The sequence below is a fragment of the Pelodiscus sinensis genome, chromosome 1, assembly GCF_049634645.1.
Source record: "Pelodiscus sinensis isolate JC-2024 chromosome 1, ASM4963464v1, whole genome shotgun sequence".
NCBI classification, from domain to species: Eukaryota; Metazoa; Chordata; order Testudines; family Trionychidae; genus Pelodiscus; species Pelodiscus sinensis.
The window spans coordinates 23576003-23596786 of NC_134711.1; the positions used below are offsets into that span (position 1 = coordinate 23576003).

At 41.8% G+C, this 20784-nt stretch overlaps 2 protein-coding genes across 3 annotated transcripts in view; one reads left to right on the forward strand and one right to left on the reverse strand.

Annotated features, from left to right (window-relative positions):
- The first annotated feature begins 833 nt into the window (after positions 1-833).
- Positions 834-15943, forward strand: PSMC2 (proteasome 26S subunit, ATPase 2). The gene is made up of 12 exons (XM_006137538.4): positions 834-1039; positions 3879-3916; positions 4576-4657; positions 9929-10028; positions 10380-10511; positions 11316-11388; positions 11531-11626; positions 11842-12006; positions 13813-13900; positions 14711-14913; positions 15461-15557; positions 15651-15943. The coding sequence occupies exons 1-12, from the start codon at positions 970-972 to the stop codon at positions 15806-15808; spliced, it is 1302 nt and encodes a 433-aa protein (XP_006137600.1). The 5' UTR covers positions 834-969; the 3' UTR covers positions 15809-15943.
- Positions 15944-18431: 2488 nt separating this feature from the next.
- Positions 18432-20784, reverse strand: part of SLC26A5 (solute carrier family 26 member 5) — a 43401-nt gene continuing 41048 nt past the window's right edge. For both annotated transcript variants that reach the window (XM_006137539.4, XM_006137540.4), the window contains exon 19: positions 18432-20071. In XM_006137539.4, the coding sequence (XP_006137601.2) occupies positions 19929-20071 (143 nt within the window). In that variant the 3' untranslated portion in view covers positions 18432-19928. The remainder of the gene's footprint in view (positions 20072-20784) is intronic.

The window sequence follows — 20784 nt, forward strand, 5'->3', positions numbered from 1 at the left end:
GAGCATCCATGCCAGTGTAGATGCTCTCTTACGCAAGAAAGCTCTGATGACCATTTTAACCACAGTGCTTTCTTGCACAAGAAATTCATGTTGCCTGTCTACACTGGCATCTTGTGCAAGAAAGTTGCACAAAAGGGCTTATTCCTGAGCGGGAGCGTCAGAGTTCTGGCGCAAGAAGCCCTGATTTCACACATTAGAACATCAGTGTTCTTGCGCAAGAACTCCCCGCCAGTGTAGACAGGCAGCATGTTTTTGTGCAAAAGCTGTTGCTTTTGCACAGTGTAGACACGGCCTTCGTATTTATGGTGCCACAGGACGACTCCTCGTTTTTACAATAGTTGGTGTTTCATAGAAAGAGCCAGCTTCGGGAGTCAATTGCCTACAGGAGAATCTCAGCTTCCACTAAAAACAAACGCTGCAGGCGAGGAAAGCAAAGCCCCTTGCACGCCTGGCTCGGAGCAGAAGGAAGAGTCCCTGTGTTCTTTTAATCCGCTCACCATGGTTGTTAAGCCAAGCGCCAGACAGGGTCCCCGAGGGGCTGCGCAGCAGGGTCCCCATGCTGGTGCCTGGCTCTCCTGCTTCCCCTGAGAGGTGCCCGGGCCAGCGTAGCAGGCAGAGTGGGCGGGGGCAGACAGCTGAGAGACCCGGGAGGGGGAAGAAAGCCCCGGGGCACCGCCCCGCCCTACCAGAAGCGATGCCGGGGAAACAAGACCCACTTGCGTCTTCCGCTTGGCTGCGTCGAACGCTACCCACTCCCCTCCCCCTCCCCCTTTCGCGGGGTTGCTTCCGGTACGAGGCGGAAGGGCCCCATGCTGCGGCTCAGGAGTCCCTTCAGGCGCTGCGCGCGGCGGCCTCGCCGGAGCGGAAGCTGGCTGAGGCGCTGTGTAATGCATCCGGAGGCGGGGCGGCGCCTGCGCAGTGCCTCGGGAGCGGGAGGAGACGCTCGCAGGGAGCCGTGCGGCCGCCGGGATGCCGGACTATCTAGGCGCCGATCAGCGCAAAACCAAGGAGGAGGAGAAGGAGGACAAACCCATCCGCGGTGAGGGGTCGGGGCCCTGTATCCAGCGACCTCGGCCTGCCCTGCGGGTCCTTCCCCTCGGGCTCCGCTGCGCTGGCGACGCCCGCAGTCGTTCCCGGGCTGGTCTCTGGCCCCACCGAGCGCCGGGCCCGGCGAGCTGGGCGGAGCGTCTCCGCCGTCGGGGAGGCAGCCGAGCCGCAGAGCGAGTCCGTCACTTAGTGAGGCGCCCAGGACTCGGGGTCTCACCTCAGTTCTGCTGGGTCAGGAGCTGCCCGGCCTCCCCGACGCTCCTGTGCGGGTTCCCGAGGCTTGTCAGCCGCCCTGGCCAGTAGGGGTGTTAGCGAGTATTGACTGGAGTATTGACTACTCGCTCCCATCCCCCGCCTTTTGCCTCTGAGAGGCGGGGGGTACAGGCAGGGATGTAAGCGACTAGTTGCCCCTCCCCCGTGCTGCCTCTGTCGGAGAGAGCCAGCAAAGGGGAGGGAGCAGAAGCCGGTGCTGGGGGAGCTGGCTGGTTCCTCCCCAGCACCGTCTCCACAGAGAGCAGAGGAGGCAGAGGCACAGTAGGAAACAGTAAGCAGGGACTGAAGCAATCTCCACTTGCGCCACTGTGGTGATTCTGCTTTTGAAATGTACAAGAGCCATAGCTGAGTTCTTGTATATTTCAAAAGCAGAAACCCCATAGAGGCAGAGGCCAATGGGGGATTCCTCTGCTAGCTCCATGCTCCCTGAAGAGCTTCCTTTTGAAATATACAAGAGCCCCACTGGGTCTCTTGTACATCTCAAAGTCTCAGATGCCACAGGGAATGCAGAGCGGGTCTCCCACTGGCCTTGTGCTCCCTGGCAGGGCTTTTGCTACAGTTCAAAGGTGAAGGCACCCTTATAGACTCATTGAATAGTCAATGGAAATCCCATTGACTATACAGTTAGTTAATTAATCTCAATTTAACATACATGGAAACAGGAGCCTGTGCTGGGGGGATCCAGCTTAATAGCTGCTTTCCCCCAGCACCCGCTCCATGTGCTGCCTCCCCCTCTAAACTCTGCTGCCTTTATCTGCCTTCGGCAGGCCAAGGCTTGCCATGGGCAGATGCTGCTTCAGCAGCAGCCCCTGCCCATGGGGGTCCCAGTGGGGCACTGCCTCCTCTTCTCCCCCTCGGACAGAGGCTGCTCTAGCAGCAGCCCCTATGCTGAAGCAGCTTCTGTTCACAGCAGCCTGGGATGGCTGCCGCAAACAGGGACTGTTGGACTCAGCACGTGCTGGGACCGCTCGCTGTTTTGGGATGCTGCACCTCTGCATTTTAAATGTAGTAAGAGTCTGATGGTTCAGTCCTGATTTGAGCTGACTGCTGGAGCAAGCCCCGTGGCTCTGCAGAGTGCTCCTTATCAACTAACTGTGTAGTCAATGCAATTGTATCGACTACACGATTAGTCAGATAACTGCAATTTAACATTGCTAGTACACAGTGGCTGGCCCAGGTTAGCGGCCTTGCATTCACTAGGCTTGGGCTGAAAATTGGCTATGTAGACATGAGAAGGTAGGGTCTCACGTAGGGATGCAAACGAGTAGTCAACTAGTCCAGGCTTATCAGTTAATCTTCTTGACTTTTTGCATTTCTCCCCCTGCCTCAGAAGCAGCAAGAGGGGGAAGCAGGAAGGCTGCGCAAGTCTAGATGCGGATCTGTCAAAAATAAACCCTTTTTCGACAGATCCTGTAAATCTCATTTTTTGAGGAATATAGGATCTGTCAAAAAAGGTTTTATTTTTGACAGATCTGCATCTAAACTGCCATTTTTTTGAAAAAGCTCTGTTTTGAAAAAAAGCGGTGGCCATATTTATGCGGGATATTTAAATCCCTGCTTCATTAACAATTTTGACATGCTTGATTTGCACCCCTCTGTCGACAGAGGGGGATGCAGTCTAGACATAGCCTTAATGTTTCTGGGCCTCCATTCCTTTCCTTAAAACAGAGGTAATAACATTTCCCTACCTTCCAGAAGTGTTGGGAGGATAAAAGTTGTGAAGCACTTGGAGATCTACTGATGGAAACAGCACTATCTGAGTAAACATCAGCCAGTCTTGCAATGCGATTGCTCAGAAATGTGAGCATCATCTAGCTAACATGTCTGTGGCTGCACTCATGCAGCATGCACTTTGCCATCAAGCACTGAATAAATTGAGGGATTCTCACTTTTGGGAGACTCCTGTATCTTATCTGCAAAACCTTTGTGTCATGTTCTGCTCTCTAACAATCAAATTATTAGATTCATGTAATGACTCTTACTCTTTGTTGATAACTTCAGTACAGGAGCATCTTGATTTTGAAATAGGGTCTTGTTCTTTCCGTCACTGAAATATAACATTATCCTGTTAATTAATTGCTTGGTGTGCAAGTATGTATTGAGTTATATACAGTCTAAGTACCTATGAGTGGTTAGCGTTAGAACAAATGACCTCTGGATTTTGGACAATTGTTGGGATAATCAAGAAGCAGAACTTGATCCATTTGTTTATTATACTCCCTTTTCTCCAGGCCCTTGTTAAGCTTGTTAAGCCCTTGGGTAAACTGCTTTCATGTTGGATATGTTGGTGCACAATAGATAACAATGCAGTACTTCTACTCAAGTCTTACTTGCTGGGATCAAGCTGGAGAACTTGTCTAACTCCTCCTTGTTCTTGAGTACTGTGCAATAAAACCAGATATTCTAGTTTAGTGTTTAAAAATAAAATAACACCAGCTCTCCCTCTCAGTATCAAAGGGGTCCTGTGGATGTGTGCATTTGCATCTTTTAGAAGCAAAATGAGATGCATTTAATTTGTTCTTGCAACTGAAAGCTAATTCTTGTGTGTCTTGTTTCAGCATTGGATGAAGGTGATATTGCCTTGCTGAAAACCTATGTAAGTACCCTACATAACTAGAATGCTAAAGAAAAACATGAAAATCTAATTGACTGAATCAAGGCAAAATAGCGTCTTCCAAACTGATCTTATTTGGAAATAATACATTTGTTTCTCTCTTCTGCCTTAAAATTTACTCCATGTCTGTGCCTTCTCTCCTTCTCTGCAACTTCTTTCCCCTAAAGAAGTCTCTCCCTGCCCCAAAAACAACAAAGCCTCTACAGATTTGAATATTATTGGTCTGTGAAGGAACTATAACCAAATAAATTAAGTTTGCAGTTTCTTATATTGCTGTTTTAAAATATCTGACCAAGAGTGTCCTGAATTTCATTTACGTTGAGGCCTTTACTCTTCTAGATAAGTATATGTGCCTTAGTGCACATGAAATGGGCCTGAATCTGAGAATAAATAATATAATTTACATCTATTTTTGTTCCTGTGTATTACAATGGACCATTTGACTGTGCATTTTAATATCATGTTCTGTTTTTCAAGCCAAATACAGATTTAAAAAACTACAGACCAAGGGCAACTTAATCTCTAAGGTTAACAAATAATTATATTGATTATATCAACAGACATTAAGAGCTATCTATTATATATAAATATGTGTACATGTTTTTCTTATGTTGCTGAAATGTGCACACTTTCTGTTCCAGGGCCAGAGCACGTACTCAAGGCAGATTAAACAAGTAGAAGATGATATTCAGCAGCTACTTAAGAAAATTAATGAACTCACTGGTATGTGCTTTTCCTAAAGTAAAATGTAATAGAAAGATAATCAAACCCAGGTAGACAACTATGATTTTTAATTTCAAAAGGGCAGACTTTGGTAAATTAAGGGAAATAGCCATCAGACTGAAGAGCTCAAGGACTTAAATGTGAAGAAGCTTGGGGTTTCTCAGATCAGCTAAAATAAGAAAGGGGAGAAAAAACGTGTATGGAAATATTTCAGACCCAGCTGGATGAATAATCACTTCAAAAAGATTATTATGAATAAGCAGAGAGTTTGTAGGGATTGAAAAAAGGGTTGATTAGCAAAGAAAGCTACATCCTGGGGGTTAGTAAATGCAGGAATAAAGTGAGAATTGCTAAAAGTGAAGCTGAATTAGCTTTTACCAAATTAAAAAATAACTTAAAAACCTTCTCTTACTTGTATAAACAAAAAGAATAAGAAAGGATAAAATTGAGCCATTGTGCACTGTAGGATAGGAGATTAAAGGTAATTTTTATGTCCCCAAAATTAACTCAATACTTTGCCTTGATTGTCTAAAACAATGATAACATGAATTGTCCCTGAAAGCAATATGGCTGGTGGGAATGAATGTCTAGAAAAGATCACTTTCACGTGTGAGGTGAAAGAAGAATGTAAAGAGTTTAATTTGGTGAAGTTGAGGGGAACCAGACAATTTCCATCTCAGAATATTGAAAGAAGTGGCACACGTTACTGCCATTAAGTAGCAAGGATGTTTAATAAATCTCTATGTGGGGATAGTACAGGTAAATAACCAACATCATAGCTATATTTAGAAATTGGGGGAAAAAAGTGATCCTCGAAATACAAACCTGTTAATCTGACCTCAGTAGTATTCAAGGTTTTAGAACATATTGTGAAGGAAAGAATAATTAAATTCATAGAGGCAAATGGTAAAGAGGAGGTAATGTAATATGGTTTTACTAAAGGTAGATCATGCCAGACTAAACTGATTTTCTTCTTTGAGAAAATAACCAGTTTCTTTAGATAAGGGAAGTGCATTTGATACAGAACCACATGGAAATTATTAGATAAATGACTGTAGGAAGGGGATCGATACAACATTATAACGTAGATAAAGAATTGGCTAGATGGGAATAGGCAGCAGGTTGTGCTAAAAGGTGAGTTGTTGAATAGGCATTTTGTTATTAGTGGGGTTCGTCAGGGCTCGGTCTAGAGACCAATCTTATTTAATATTCAATATAGAGGAGGATTGGAATATAACACACGAAGATCTGGATGACTTGGAAGATTAGAGTCAGAGAAATGGGATGAAATTCTGTAGGTCAAAAAGAAAGTCATGCTTTTAGAGTTTAATAATAAGAATCTCTGCTGCAATCTGGAGGCAGAGGAGGGAGACCTGGGTGTGGGGGTTCATCACAGGGTGATTATGAGCCACCACTGTGATGAAGCTGTGAAAAAGGCAAACGTGGTCCTAGGAAGTTTGATTAGGCAAAGCATTTCCATGAGGGGGAAGTATTAATGCCATTGTAGAAAGCCCTGGTAAGACCTCATTTGGAATGTTGCGTATAGTTCTGATCTTCTGTGTTCAAGAATGATGAATTTAAAACTGGAACAGGTGCAGAGAATAGCTAGTAGATTGATGGGGAAATGGAGGGCCTACCATACAAGAGCAGACTAGAAGAGCTTGGCTTGCGCAGACTCTCAAAGGCTATGACTGTTTTCTATAAATACATTGGGGTAAATACCAGGAAGGGTGGAGAGCTGCAAGATAAAATAGGTATGAATGGGCCATGAGCAACTTCAGGTTGGAAATCTGAAGATTTCTGACCATCAGAGGGGTAAACTTTTGGAACAGCCTCGTAATACAAGTAGCGGGGGGCAAAGAATTCATTTTAAGAGACAGCTGGACAAATGTATGAGTGTGATTGTATGACATGATTGGTTGTGATGATAGTAGGCATGGCTCAACATCCCTATGGTTCATTTCCAGTTTATATCTTACTATAAGATTTACCCTATGTTGTTTGAGTCTTTTACTCAATTTTTGTTTTACTGTGTCAAATATATAGTAGATATGCTGCAAGCTTTTGTCAGCAGATGGCTCCCTATTACACAAAATAAGATCTCTGTTGCTCAGGTTCTTAACTCAATTTTTGTTTTTCTTCATTTAAATCATTGCTCTGAGATGGTGCTAGGGTTCGGGGTTCAGAAGGCAGGCTGCCCCAAGGAGAGAGGACTACCCCAGCCCTTTCTCACTGATACAGCTTGGGCCAGCTGAAAAGCACATTTACATGGCTGCAGCAGCTCCCGTGGGCACAGCTGGGGGAGAGGTGCATGTCCCCAGGCTAGTGCAGATCCTGGTTTGTCAGCCCCTTGGACTCCCCAGCCAAAGTGAGAAATGCAGGTAACTGTCCTTTTCCCTGGCTCCCTGACATAGAGGAATAGCCAGCAACATCCCTGTACAAATTGGGGGGAGGAGGAGAGCTTCAGCCCCCCTCTTTCCTTCCTAAAGGGAGCCTGGGGCATGGCAGGCTGGTGATTGTCTTTTCTGAGTAGCTTTATAAGAAGCAATCCCATTCCGAGCACATCCCATTTTCCTGGCACAAAGAAACCCTTAGTTTAAGTTATGAGAAGAGGAAGCTGCACACCGAATTTGGTAGTCCTAGTGCTTACTGTTGAGGAGTTCTTGAACACACATTTACGCACAGACACAGAACTCTGTGAAATATATAATAGATGGTCCTAAAATTTGTGCATCATAGTTTCAGCCAGTCTCAGACCAGGGTTGGAAAGGAATCCCTTCCCCTTCCCAATGTGTTCTGGAAAGGTTTTTAATAGGGCTGTCAAGTGATTTAAAAAATTAATCGCTATTAATTATGCAGTTTCAAAAACAATAATTGCGATTAATTGTGCTGTTAATAAGACTCCAGCTGACCCTGGACTCTGTGCAGTGCTGCTCCTTTGAAATGCCACTGTGGCATCTCAAAGGGGCAGCACAGTGGGAGCCTGGGATCAGGTGGAGTCCCCAGCTGACCCTAGGCTCTGTGCAGCACTGCCCCTTTGAAATGCTGCTGTGGCGTTTCAAAGGGGCAGCACTGCATGGAAACCCCTGTGATTAACGCACGTTAAAAAATTAACATGTTAATTCTGCCCTGTGTTAATAGCAGATGTTAACACGTGTTAATTGACAGCCCTGGTTTTTAATCTTCCAAAGCATCAGCGATGGCCTGGCATTGCGATATTGGATGGGCAGACGGCAGAGGGCTCTGTGGTAGCAGTGAGCATTCTCTTTCTCAGTTGATTGGCTGGCTTGTTCATGCTCACATGCATTAGGTCCTACTGTGGGCCGTGTTTCCTCAGGTCAGATTGACTTTGACCATAGGTGCTTTACGCAGGCCACTTGCCAGGATTATTTCGGAATATCTCATGTAATCATTTCTTTGTCAGTGCAGGGACTCAGACACTGGTGCTCTTCAGTCTGTCCTAATCTCTGTATGTGGTACAGAATGTTGAGCCATGCCCACTAATATCAACTAATTATGTCATATAACATCACTCATAAATTTGTCCATCTGTCTCATAAAACAAATCACATTGTTTGCCTCTGCAACTAGTTTAGTCTCCTGTGAGCAGCAATGCATTGGTCTAATATGGGTTGTTGGACTGAGTGTGAGAATACTAGGTGGTGTTATTGGCCTCTCATATGCCAGTGTAGATGATTCAGTGGTCTCGTCCGATCTTAAACTCTGCATGTTACGCTTTCAGTAAGCCACTTCTTCTATAAAGCAAAAACTAATATTCTGAATCATGGATTTCTAAGTGTATGTCTACACTAGCCCCCTAGTTCCAACTAAGGAGGCTAAAGTAGGTGTTCGAAGTTGCAAATCAAGCCCAGGATTTAAATTTCACGTGCTTGATTTGCATCTTCCCAGCCGGTCGCCATTTTTTTTTTTAAATGTACAAGTCCAGACTAACTGCCCGTGTCTACACGCGGCAGGGACCCGGTAGTTTGAATTAAAGCCCTAGTTCGAACTACCTGTTGTTCCTCCTGCAAGAAGGTTTAACAGGTAGTTCGAACTAGGGGCTTTAATTCGAACTACCGGGTCCCTGCGGCATATAGATGCGGGCAGTTAGTTCGGACTTGTAAATTTCAAAAAATGGTGACTGGCTGGGAAGATGCAAATCTAGCATGGAATATTTAAATCCTGGGCTTGATTTGCAACTTCGAATGCCTACATTAGCCTCCCTAGTTCGAACTAGGGGCTAGTGTAGACATACCCTAATATGCTAAAGGCATCAGTCTGTTTCTTGTTCGAGGTGTTCATTACTGTTAAAACTGTATATTATGTTTGTTTCATATATATAATTTGCAGTGCTTTTTTTGTGATGGTACACACCAGCATGGCCTACCGTCACCTTTTTTTTGGGAGCACTCACTGCTTTCCTCTGGCACAGCTCCCAGCTGGCCCTGGGAGCGAGCACGTATGCCATGCTGGACGGAAGCCCACTCGGGACATGCAGCAATTAAAGGGACTGTGACTTTTTTTTTTTGGCTTGACCAAACCCTAGTACTGGCACTTTGTTTAAAAACAAAAAAAAGAAGAAAGCACTGATACTTTGTATCTGAACTTCAGAGTCTGCTTTAAGACTCTTAAAGGTGGTCTACAAAGGGGGAGTGGGAAACTTATACCCACTTCTGCTGCTTTATGCTGTGTAAAGATGCTAGAAAAGTCACTAAAAATACACATTCCCTCTTCTTAACATTAAAAATACCAGTAATAATGAATTTTGTTTTCCATGTTGTTATGCTGGACTTGGTGGTAGGCTCAGATGAGTGTTCATTAGCTCTCAGTTCTTATTCAACAGCGTGCATGTTGAATCTTAAAGTTTCTTCCTCCAAGTACTTACTTGTAAGATACTTGAATTACAACGTTTAAAACAGTTTGAATAACAATCACTTTCCCCCTAAATCAGGATTTACTTCACTAGTATGTTTACTGTCATCCTACTAGTTCTTCATAAGAGTCTGCTAAGCAAGAACAAGGTAGACAAGGCCTGAATTTCTAATTTAAAAAAAAATATAAAGGGAGAGGGGAATCTTGTTAGACTTGGTTTCTGGAATATCATGAAACAAACAGCTTTTCCTTTGCAGGTCACATCTGAAGTATGTATAAAATCTGTATCTTAGCATATGCCTTTTACTCTAATATGACTGATGGTAATGTTGGTAGAACTGAGTGTGAAGTATCATTGATGTGATCAGTGAACTTGTAACTTTGCTGCCTTCTATGTAGGGATCAAGGAGTCAGACACAGGCCTGGCCCCTCCTGCCCTCTGGGATCTGGCTGCAGATAAGCAGACTCTCCAAAGTGAGCAGCCACTGCAGGTAGCCAGGTGTGTATATTCTGTGGATTCTGACATCAGAGCTATACGGTATTATAAAGTCCATAACATTTACAATTCTGCTTGCAGCATCTGTTTTCTTCCCATGTGACACTTGGTTAAAACTTTGATCCTTAGACATTTCTGAGGTGCTGCTCACTGTGGTATATAAGTGCTCAGATGTTAGTTAACCTTAGTGAAATATGAGAAGTATGTCATATTTGGAATAGTGATGGAATTGAGTTGCAGCATTACAAACATACTACCTATATGATTTTATACAGGCACTTAAGAATACAAACTAACAAGCAGCTTAAATTGTCTGTTTTGTGGCCTGCATTAGTTAACTATCTCTTCTACTAGGTGTACAAAGATAATCAATGCAGATTCGGAAGATCCCAAGTACATTATCAATGTAAAACAATTTGCCAAATTTGTGGTGGACCTCAGTGACCAGGTAGCACCTACTGACATTGAAGAGGGGATGAGAGTTGGGTAAGTAAAGATATAAACTTCTATCATCAGTAAGTTCTGTGACCAGTAAGTTTAACTATAGGCAGAAGCTTCCTTTCCTGTAAGATGTCATGGTACAGTATCAGTTTAGTGTTTGATCAAAAGTTATATTGTGTTTGATCAAAATCATATTGTTTGATCAAAAGTTATCTCATATGGCTGAAATGTAACACAGGAGCAAGGCTAGTCAGAAACTATCTGAGGTCTTCTGCTGGAAAATGCTGATTTGTCAAAATAATGTGCCACAGGATGAAATTCTGACACATGCAGGCAGGATTCAGAAATCTTGGCTTCCTGCCAGCTTGCCTACCCAGCTCTTTGGCAGCACTTCAGTAGGCTGATGGAGAGCAGAGAACCCCAGGCTGGCTGCTCCTTGGCATCCGGAGTTCCAGGCTCATGACTTTTCAGCAGTCTGGAAGCCATAGATGCCTAGGCTGCCCGCTTGGTGGTCTGCTGGGATTCTGGATAGTTCAGGAGTCTTGGAAATGTTTCCAAAGGCCTATTTCTACTTTTTTCAAAACAGACTTTGGAATTTGTTTCCATAAGGAATCTCCATTTCATTTTTGGTTCCATTTTGGAATAAATTTTATTTTTAATTTGGGAAGTTCCCGTGGAAGTAGGATTTGGTTTTAACCAGTAGTTCTTAGTGATGGGGTCAAGCTCATGCTGGAGAAAAGAGATTTTTATCCCCTTCATATTACAAAAGGTTTTAAAAAAAAATTATAGTTGTTGTATTAGTGCGAGGAATGTTAAAATGAAAATAATGCTCCTTGTCCTTCCCATCAGTGTGGACAGAAACAAGTATCAAATCCATATCCCCTTGCCTCCAAAGATTGATCCAACAGTTACTATGATGCAGGTAAGAACTCCCTTTGCTGCATATGCTTTTTTCAACTTGTCTACCACTTATCTGTCCGAATTCTGCTATTGCTTAACTAAAGACCTAGGGAGACAGACTTGCAATGGAAAGTTGTTTAAATGTGTATGCATCTGTTACACAGGTGGAGGAAAAACCTGATGTCACTTACAGTGATGTTGGTGGTTGCAAAGAACAGATTGAAAAGCTGAGAGAGGTGGTTGAAACCCCCCTGCTTCATGTAAGTAACTCTTAGATTGTGTGTCGTTCAATGTTTTGATAAGATTTTCCACGTCATGGTTCTCCAAGTACTGAGATGTTTGAATGTAAACATCGCAGCAAACCTAGCAAAGCAGTTTTTTAGTGGTTTATTTTTTTTATTTCATTAGCAAAGCTGATCTGATTCACCACCCATCTGCACATAAAGTTTCTAACATTCTGTTTCTTCCTTTACAGCCTGAGCGGTTTGTTAATCTTGGGATTGAGCCCCCCAAAGGAGTACTTCTCTTTGGGCCTCCTGGTACAGGCAAGACCCTTTGTGCCCGTGCTGTTGCTAACAGGACTGATGCCTGCTTCATCAGAGTGATTGGATCTGAATTGGTGCAGAAATATGTAGGAGAGGTAATAACAAATCCTGTGTAAAAAATGGAACATGCTAGGAATTCTAATGGTTAACTGCTTAGCCGGTAGTGGCTGGAGCAGGTGGAGGGTGCTGCAGCCCATCTGCAGGGGCTAGGGGCGCACCATTGCCCCCTTCCCCATTTAATCAGTTAATGAGTTAAAATTAACATTTTACTAGCTAACCAATTAAAGAGGATTTTACATCCCTAGAACACACTGCAGACTCCTAATGGTGGAGGCCAAGCATTTTAATAGACATTGCAGCTGAATGTACAAGTTGAACCCCTCTAGTATGGCACTCTCTGGCCTCATAACATCTGTGGTCTGGCAGGATTTTAGATAGCTGGATGTCCACTTACTATGGGTGTGGCCAAGGTTCCCACAGTCCCTTAAAGTTTGTTTATAGCCAACAGTCCTGGCTCTCAGTGTTCTGTGCTGATAGTTAGCTCTAAGTTACCCTTAAATGTCTTCTAAGAGCCCCGTAAGCTTTGCAAGTGTTAATAACGCTGCTAGACAATATTGACCTCCCATAGTCCGGCACGTTTTCTGGTTTGGCACCGGTCAGGTCTCAAAGGTGCTGGATTAGAGGTTCAACCTGTACCAGGTTTTTTAGGCTTGGGAAACAAAAGCTATTAAACAAACCAGTGAAATCCTAGAAGAGTGAAAGCTCCATATCTTGACTACTCTATGATTGAACTATTCATAAGCATTCATTGGCATTAGGTCATCGCTAAATTATTTAAAAAATCCCACCCCAAATTATCTTTAGCTTCTCACAGAAATGACACATCTGTTGTGGCCTCATACAGTTCATCTGAATGTTATAACCTTAACATTGGTGACAGCTGTAGCTTTGATTTTTGAGGTCTTGACATATGACCAGGTTGCTGCTGCATACGTAGACTCTGCACCAGTTTATGGCAATATGGAGTAAAGTAGGTGCATACCACTTGCAGACTGTCCAAGGGGAACAAGATAACTGAGAGGTTTGGTGATGGTATGTGATGTGATATACCTTTTGCCCCTAGCTCATGTTGAAGGTCAAAAGTTGGTCAGTGCCTGTATGAAAGAGGTGATGGTCTCTGTTCAATTCCTGGTATAATAATGTGCATACCACAACCAACCATGATAGCTAGGCCATAGTAGCAGGTAGGAGAGGCTAGATCTAAAATTTGAGCTACCTGACCCACTCATAGCAGTGGGCTCCGCAGTTTAGGATCGAGTAGTATGTGGTGCAGTCAACAGAGCACTGGGGTGGCTATGAAGGGATCTGGGTTCCATTTCAGCTATTTCTCCACATTTTGGTTACTGTACCTTTAAAATTATCACAGTAGCAGCTAAGAGAGGCTAGCTCCATTGCTGGGTAACCTTGGGCAAGTCACTTCATCTCTGTGCGCCTCCACTTCCCCATTGGTAAAATTAGCATAATGATACTGACTACCTTTGCAAAGCACTTTGAGAGTGAAAAGCACTGTGGAAGTGAAACATTTTTGACAGCTTGTATGACTGCTGGTTGAAGTTCATCATTTTACTGGGCAGTTGCTTTGGAAGCTTCCACAAATACTAAACTTCTAAGAACTTTTTAAAAAAATTGGTAATAACTTTGCTTGTTAAATATTGGTGTTTGGGTGTGAGCCCAAGACACAGTACCTTCAGGGGCTCTCAAGCCTGCCAGAGTTGTGTGAATCAAAAAGTCAATTTTTTTTTATAATTAGAAACTCATGTCATGATCTTCACTGGGAAAGTGTGAATTTGCTTTAAAATTTTAAAAGCTGGTCTATAACAAAATCTTATCCTTTCTATTAGGGAGCTCGAATGGTTCGTGAACTCTTTGAAATGGCCAGAACTAAGAAAGCATGTCTTATATTTTTTGATGAAATTGATGCCATTGGAGGTAAGCTTCCAGCAATCATAGCTTATTTTTGGTGGCAAACTTTTAAAACTATAACAAGACAATTCCTTGATTTTATAATTCTCTCTTCACACTGTACTTTGTAGTTATCAAGATGTTTTCATTCCTTAAATTATTACAGCTGTGTAAACTTGAGAAAACTGTTACTCCAAACTCAGTTTTGCTATATTTACTGCAGAGGAAACTATCAAGAAATAGTTAATAAGATATTAACTCTAATCCCAAATGCAAATCCTTACTTTGTATTTTGATTATAGAAATAAACATTTTTTAAAAATGTTTAGGAATTAAACTATTTAGCAACTTGCTCATATCATATTTGTAAGATCTCCGGTCTTAAGTTTAGTTTAACAGAAATTAAACTGAATGTAAACTTAGCATTTCTTCATACTTCTTCTGAAACCTGTCTTCCTTACCAATCTCATTTGTTTGTATGCTTGAGTGAGGTTCACAAAAGCTGACCTTCAGTTCTTTAATGTTGCCAAAGTATTTTGTTTTGAGTAAGGTTAAATGGATTTTGTAAACCTAAGGAATGTTGGTGTGCTCCTCACTGAGGAGAGCAATATCCATCTTTCTCAAACAAGAGATAAAAATATTTTGCCTACTTCACTTATCTGAAGATGATGCATTCCAAATAAGCAAGGATAAATATTTTGGTAATTGTCATGAATATACATTCAGCTGTGACTGTTGTTGTTATGTCCTTCATTTGTTTGTAAATGCAATGGGATTTATCCTCACTATAAAAGTGCATTTTCTACAACTTGATGTGTAATTGTCTGCTGTCTGCAGGTGCTCGTTTTGATGATGGGGCTGGAGGAGACAATGAAGTGCAGCGTACTATGCTGGAGCTGATCAACCAGCTGGATGGATTTGATCCGAGAGGCAATATTAAAGTGCTGATGGCAACAAACAGACCTGATACCTTGGATCCAGCACTGATGAGGCCTGGGAGACTGGACAGGAAGATTGAATTTAGCTTACCTGATCTTGAGGTTAGAACTGCTTGTTTTCAGTGCTAAGCAAAGTGAGAGAGCAGTAGTGGTTTCAGACTTTAATAGTCTTCTGTAGTTTAGAGAGGTAACAATCTCACTTTTTAAGAGCGATACACTTGATCTTCATTGATCAAATGTGCAAAAAAAAAAAAAAAAAGCCCTCCACCTACACTATGTAAGAGTCCATCTCCACAGCCCTAGAAAGTAACAATGCTGTGCAATGCACTTCCCAAATTGACAAATCCAGACTCTGTTGGACCAAGTCAGGAAATAGATTCTAAGTTGTAGCCCCGTCCCTCCTCTTGATTTACATTACAAGGAGAGAGAAGGTCTCTTGTGACTTATTTTCAAGCACCTTTAATTAGTATCTTTACTGTACATCATACAACAAGTATTCTGGCTTTGTAGCAGTAGGTGGAGTATGAAACAAAGACTGTCTCCCTATCTGAAGTTGTGTTCAACCAGGCACTGGCTGAACATTCTGTTTTGCTTCCTGTCTCCCAGCATATTCTTTTTTTCACCCACACCATTGAATTTCTGTTTTCAGGGAAGAACTCACATATTCAAAATTCATGCTCGTTCAATGAGTGTTGAAAGAGATATAAGATTTGAGTTGCTGGCTCGACTGTGTCCTAATAGCACAGGTAAGATGAATTCTATGAGTTACACACTGATTCTGTTTTGTGTAAAGTGCTCAGTGTGCTAGTGTTAAAATCCATCGTCTGTTTCTTTGAAAGGTGCTGAAATTCGCAGCGTCTGCACAGAGGCAGGCATGTTTGCCATCAGAGCACGTCGAAAAATTGCTACAGAGAAGGACTTCTTAGAAGCTGTGAACAAAGTCATTAAGTCATATGCAAAATTCAGTGCTACACCTAGATATATGACCTACAACTAACTACTTAAAATTGAAGAAAAATATGTTCTGATTGTGTTTCAGAAAGATTAACAAAGTCTGAGTACCTGCTAGGATGTGTTTGCTGTCTAATCTCATGCAGAGTCTAGAAATAAAATATTTCATTCCAAATTATAAGCTTGTAGTAGTTTTTTTTTCTTTTAAAATAATTGATGTACTAGGAAGTCATAGAAGACACTCCGCTAAAAGCTTAAGGGTGAAACCAATCAGATTAAGTTGAATACAGTGTTTTAACTGTCAAGTTCTTGATTTCTGAGGGTGCCCCTAGCAGGCTAAGTGCTACACACAAAAATAAAACATTGTCCTTATAATTTAAAAACCACATAGCAAGGAAGGTACAGTATAGTGCTAGATTACTATTAAAAGTGAAAACTTTACTTTTCTCTGGTTTTGGTTTAAGATCGTGTTTAGCTTGGCTAATGAAAATCAATGAGTCTGTTTCTAGTTGATTTTCAGTGCTCAAGTACAGCATGGTGGTATTGTACTAAAGAGAAAAAAATCCATTTTTTATTTTTTTTTAAACCCAACAAATCTTAGACACCTTTGGTCTGTTCCTTTCTATTTTTATCATAAAACTTGCTAAAAGTGTAAGTTTAGTCTTAAACTGACTTATTATTGTTTTCCACTTTCTGCCTTCCAGTTCCTGGTTGCTGGCAGAGACTGGAGTAGGCTAGTTAAATTAACTCTACTCCCAGGAGTTTGTTTTGATTGCTAAAGAATACTAGTCTGAGGCTTCCTCTCAACAGCTGGATTTTTAAAGGAAAAACCTAAAACTCATCTGCTTGGAGCAAAGTTGTTCAAGAGGCTGCTTCAAAGATAGTGGAAGAGCATTGTGAGCCTGCACTTATTCCTAAGTTCTAATGCTGCTGCTGCAGCACTTGTGCTCTAGCAGCTGAATTATAAACTCAGTTGTTGAAAGGTGGATAAAGCTTTGTAAAATGTGTTTAGTACCTTTCCCACCAACATTCACAGTTAAAGGGAGACAGAATTAGTCCAAGCAAAAAAAGCCTCTTGCTTTAATTTAAGGATCAAGAAGAGCATGCCTGGAAACCAAAAAAGACTGTGTGACTGAAAGTCAGTGAGCAAAATGAAAAGGGATGGATTACTTTGCCCATCACACTTTTGGCATTCTTAGTTAATGGGATAAAGTTGGGGGGGGGGGGAGACTGAATGTTTCATCATGGTCTGGGACCTGAGGCTGTGCTGCTACATCCTTATTCTGAGCTGTCCTTGACAAAGTGAGGGCCCAGATGCCATCACCACCTCCACTGGCTCTGGCTGGGACCTTTTAGTTCTTGCTGTCATGCTCCATATGAGCTGCTTCTCTGCCTTTCTTTCCTGTCCCTCCCCTTTTGCCTCATGAATAAGCACCTTGCAGAGGGAGCTAGCAAGCCTGTGTTATTTGAAACAGAGGTTCTCAATTGTGGAGAAGGAGGCATGAAAAGGCAGAGCAGTGAGTATGTGGTGACTGGGTACTCAGCTTTGAAGCCATAACTGTAATAAGGGAGGGACAGTATGGTACTACTACCCTTGTCTGTACTGGAAGCAGTGCTGCCTTCCAAACACAGCAGTCAGAGAGCTTCTTACTTAAATGACTCTTTATGCCTTGTTTAATATTTAGTGAGTTGTAAAAGTACATTAAACAGGTGTATGGCCTGAAAAAGTACTGACAAAGAAGGGTGGAAAGAATAAAGAAGTGTGAGTACTGCTTGTGACCAATGAGGCAACTAGAAGTTTGGCTCATCTTGGTGGGGTTAATAAGCCTGTGCTCTGTTTGAATTGCTCCAGTGCTGAGGCTACAACTGAGTCAACCTCAGACACAGCATTTTCTAACTGCTGCTTAGCTACATCTACACAGGCATGATTTTCCAGAAATGCTTTTAACAGAAAAGTTTTTTGTTAAAAGCATTTTCAGAAAAGCGCATCTAGAGTGGTAGGATGCTTTTCCATAAAAGCGTCCATGGCCAATCTAGACACGCTTTTCCACAAAAAAGCCCCGATTGTCATTTTTGCGATCGGGGCTTTTTTGCAGATGTTAGGTAACACAGAAAACACTACTGTGCTGTCTACACTGTCCCTTTCCCGGAAAAAGACTTTTGCCCGAACAGGAGTGGCATAGTTTTTCTGGAAAAGCACTGATGATTTTACATTAGATCATCAGTGCTTTTCTGGAAATTCAAGCAGCCAGTGTAGACAGCTGGCAAGTTTTTCCAGAATAACTTGCCAGTGTAGACACAGCCCTTGTGTCTAAGAGAAAGCAGCATCACAGTCACAGCAGCAACCACAATAACAAGACAGACAAAAGCAAGCAGAGTTAGTATCCTTTTCTATCAGTTTTATTTGGGACATATTTTAGGTTATGTATCTCCTGCAATCTCTTATCCTTTCAAAAAAAGGTGGAGCTAAACTTTATAGCTTCTTAAAATTCTGGTCCAGATTTTCCAAAGTAATTAGAGCTCTGAGCACCCAAATTGATACTTGTTAAAGATAACTGATCTTCCATTGTCAAATGTCATGAGTCACTTTTGAAAACCATGGGCATTAGCTCATACATTAAAGAATTTCATTTCCTAAAGCAGTGCTTCAGGATTTAAAAAAATCCCACTCAGTTGAACCCCTCTTTATTTAGGAAGTTGAAGACAGAACATTTTGACATTAACTAAAAAACTGTACAGCAAAAAAATATACTGCATGTTGATACAAAAGGACTGTTAATCTAGATTATCACAAAATTTACCTTGGCACTAGAATAAAAATGTTCCTGTGATACATTAAATACATTCACTTAATCCTTTTTAATTCCAGTCATGGTTTCCTTGCTGATGCCATCTCTGCCTATCTGGACTGCTAATGGATTAAAGGCAAGGCTTTAACCTCCTCTTCTACCCTGAGCAGTATGACCAACAGCCCAGAACCTTTGATAGCATTAATTGAAGGGTCATTTTATGATTAACTGAAAAAAATGGACTGTAACTACCTGGGTTAAAACTTTCTACTAGGTTTCATTTTAATTGCAGTAGCTGAAGTGAAAATTGTAAAGAGAATAGGAGTTCCACTTTAAGCAATGACAGAGCTCTGACAGCATCAGAGAATATTTAAATTTGAAGTTCAAATGCTTTAAGTTTTGTATACTTAAATCAATGAAAACTTGCTATTGCAAAGCATTTAAAAGCATGCTCAGGGACTGGCAGCACTATGGCGTGGAAGAGACCTATTCAGTCATCTACATCTAATTTTATTTTAGGCCTTGCCTACTTGCCTGTAGAAATTTAAAAAGACTGTACAAGTCACACCCCATTTAACCAAGATTATTCTCAACCATTTACTTCTTGGTAATTCTTTGCTATTTTCTAATAGGTATGACTCAACTGTAGCACTAGAATTGTGTAGTAGGAATAATGTACAAGTATATTTGTTTGAAATTCAACCAAAATGAGGAGAATGTTGAGAGGTTAAATATAAAAATAGGAATAGTCTACCATCCAGCTTAAGAAAACAGCAGTTAGTGATACCAAGATGAAATGTCAGAAATCCAGCTATGAGAGGCGTTGTTTTGAACAAGAATCTATTCTATGTACAAAACTGGTGGCAGTTTTTGAATATAAGAAAACCATTTAAGACAGTGGTTGGTATACTGCATTGCATTGGCAATTGCAGAAAAGGTATTTTCTGCAAGCTCGCACTTTGCTGTAAACTATGTGACCTCAATTTGCCCATTTACTGCACTCCAAGTGTTTCAATATTTTATCCAAAGTGAACTAATATACAGCTTAGTGCAATATTCTCCAATGCCATGTGTTTAAGCTTAGCCCCCATCCCCACCAGGATGCTCTACTAGCCTGTCCACTGTAAAAAACATTATTTTCAAAGAAAATTTCATGTTGTCTTAAATTACACCTGGATTCAGATAAGGAAGAGCACAGTTCAAGTATTAAGGCAGCAAACTGTCCATTATTCCTGTAGCAAATAAACTACCCTGCCTCTATACCCGTAGACACGAATAGTCTTAGGCTCTGTTTATACTGTGCAAATTAAGTGGTGGAAGAGTGTCCCTTTCTCAGGAATTATGAGATTTCAGTTCTTCATGTGTGACTCTGAAGAACTAACAGATATCTGAGGCAGTCTGTGGAACAGACACAATCTTTAGCTGGCAGGACAGAACAGCATCATGAACGGTGTGAAACAGCAAGTTTCTGGTAGATTTTTCAAAAAAATTGAGTCGTGTTAGGTCATCCACAACAGGGCCTGTAAAACAAATACATAAACTGTAACCAGGGAATACCTCTCTCTCACACCTTGTATTATTTAGATTAACTAAGAGAAAGGAAGATAGCTTGCAGCTTTCCCAGCCTCAAGTTTTTTTGTTCAAAAAAAGGTTTGAGACAAATGCAAGCCACATAGTACAGGTAAAATACACAAGATTTAAAATGTACAGCTGAGTAGATTTCTAATTAAAGATGTATTAAAGGATAGCTCAGTGGTTTGGCATGCTGTTTGGATCTGGAAGCAGTGCAGTCTAATTGATAAGTCACTGGCCCTGGCATCTGGTTCCAGCTCTGGCAAAGTCCTTGTGCAACTCAGTTTAAACCTTTCCGTGCCTCAGTTTTCCCATCTGCAAAAGGGGCAAAATGTTTGAGCACAGGGTTGTGTGTTCAGTCCTCAAGTGGGCCATTTAGGGATCTGTCAGGGATGGCTACTTGGGTCCTGCCATGAGGGCAGGGGACTGGACTCTGTGACCTCTCAAGGTCCCTTCCAGTTCTGAGATACACACAATAGATGGATATAGGTATAATCAGTCTCTGGGAGAAATGATAAACTTCCAAATGTCAGAAATTAGAAACATTATTGCACCCAGTTCTCCTCTCACTAACTATAACAGAATGAGCTAGGTCCGATCTACATTACAGCAGAAGGTTGAATTAAGATATGCAACTCCAACTATGTTAATTACGTAGGTA

Coding starts and splice junctions, on each gene's coding strand:
- PSMC2 (XM_006137538.4), top strand. CDS start 970: ATGCCGGACTATCTAGGCGCCGATCAGCGCAAAACCAAGGAGGAGGAG. Junction 11,389..11,530: donor CAACAGTTACTATGATGCAG/GTAAGAACTCCC, acceptor TCTGTTACACAG/GTGGAGGAAAAACCTGATGT. Junction 12,007..13,812: donor TGCAGAAATATGTAGGAGAG/GTAATAACAAAT, acceptor CCTTTCTATTAG/GGAGCTCGAATGGTTCGTGA.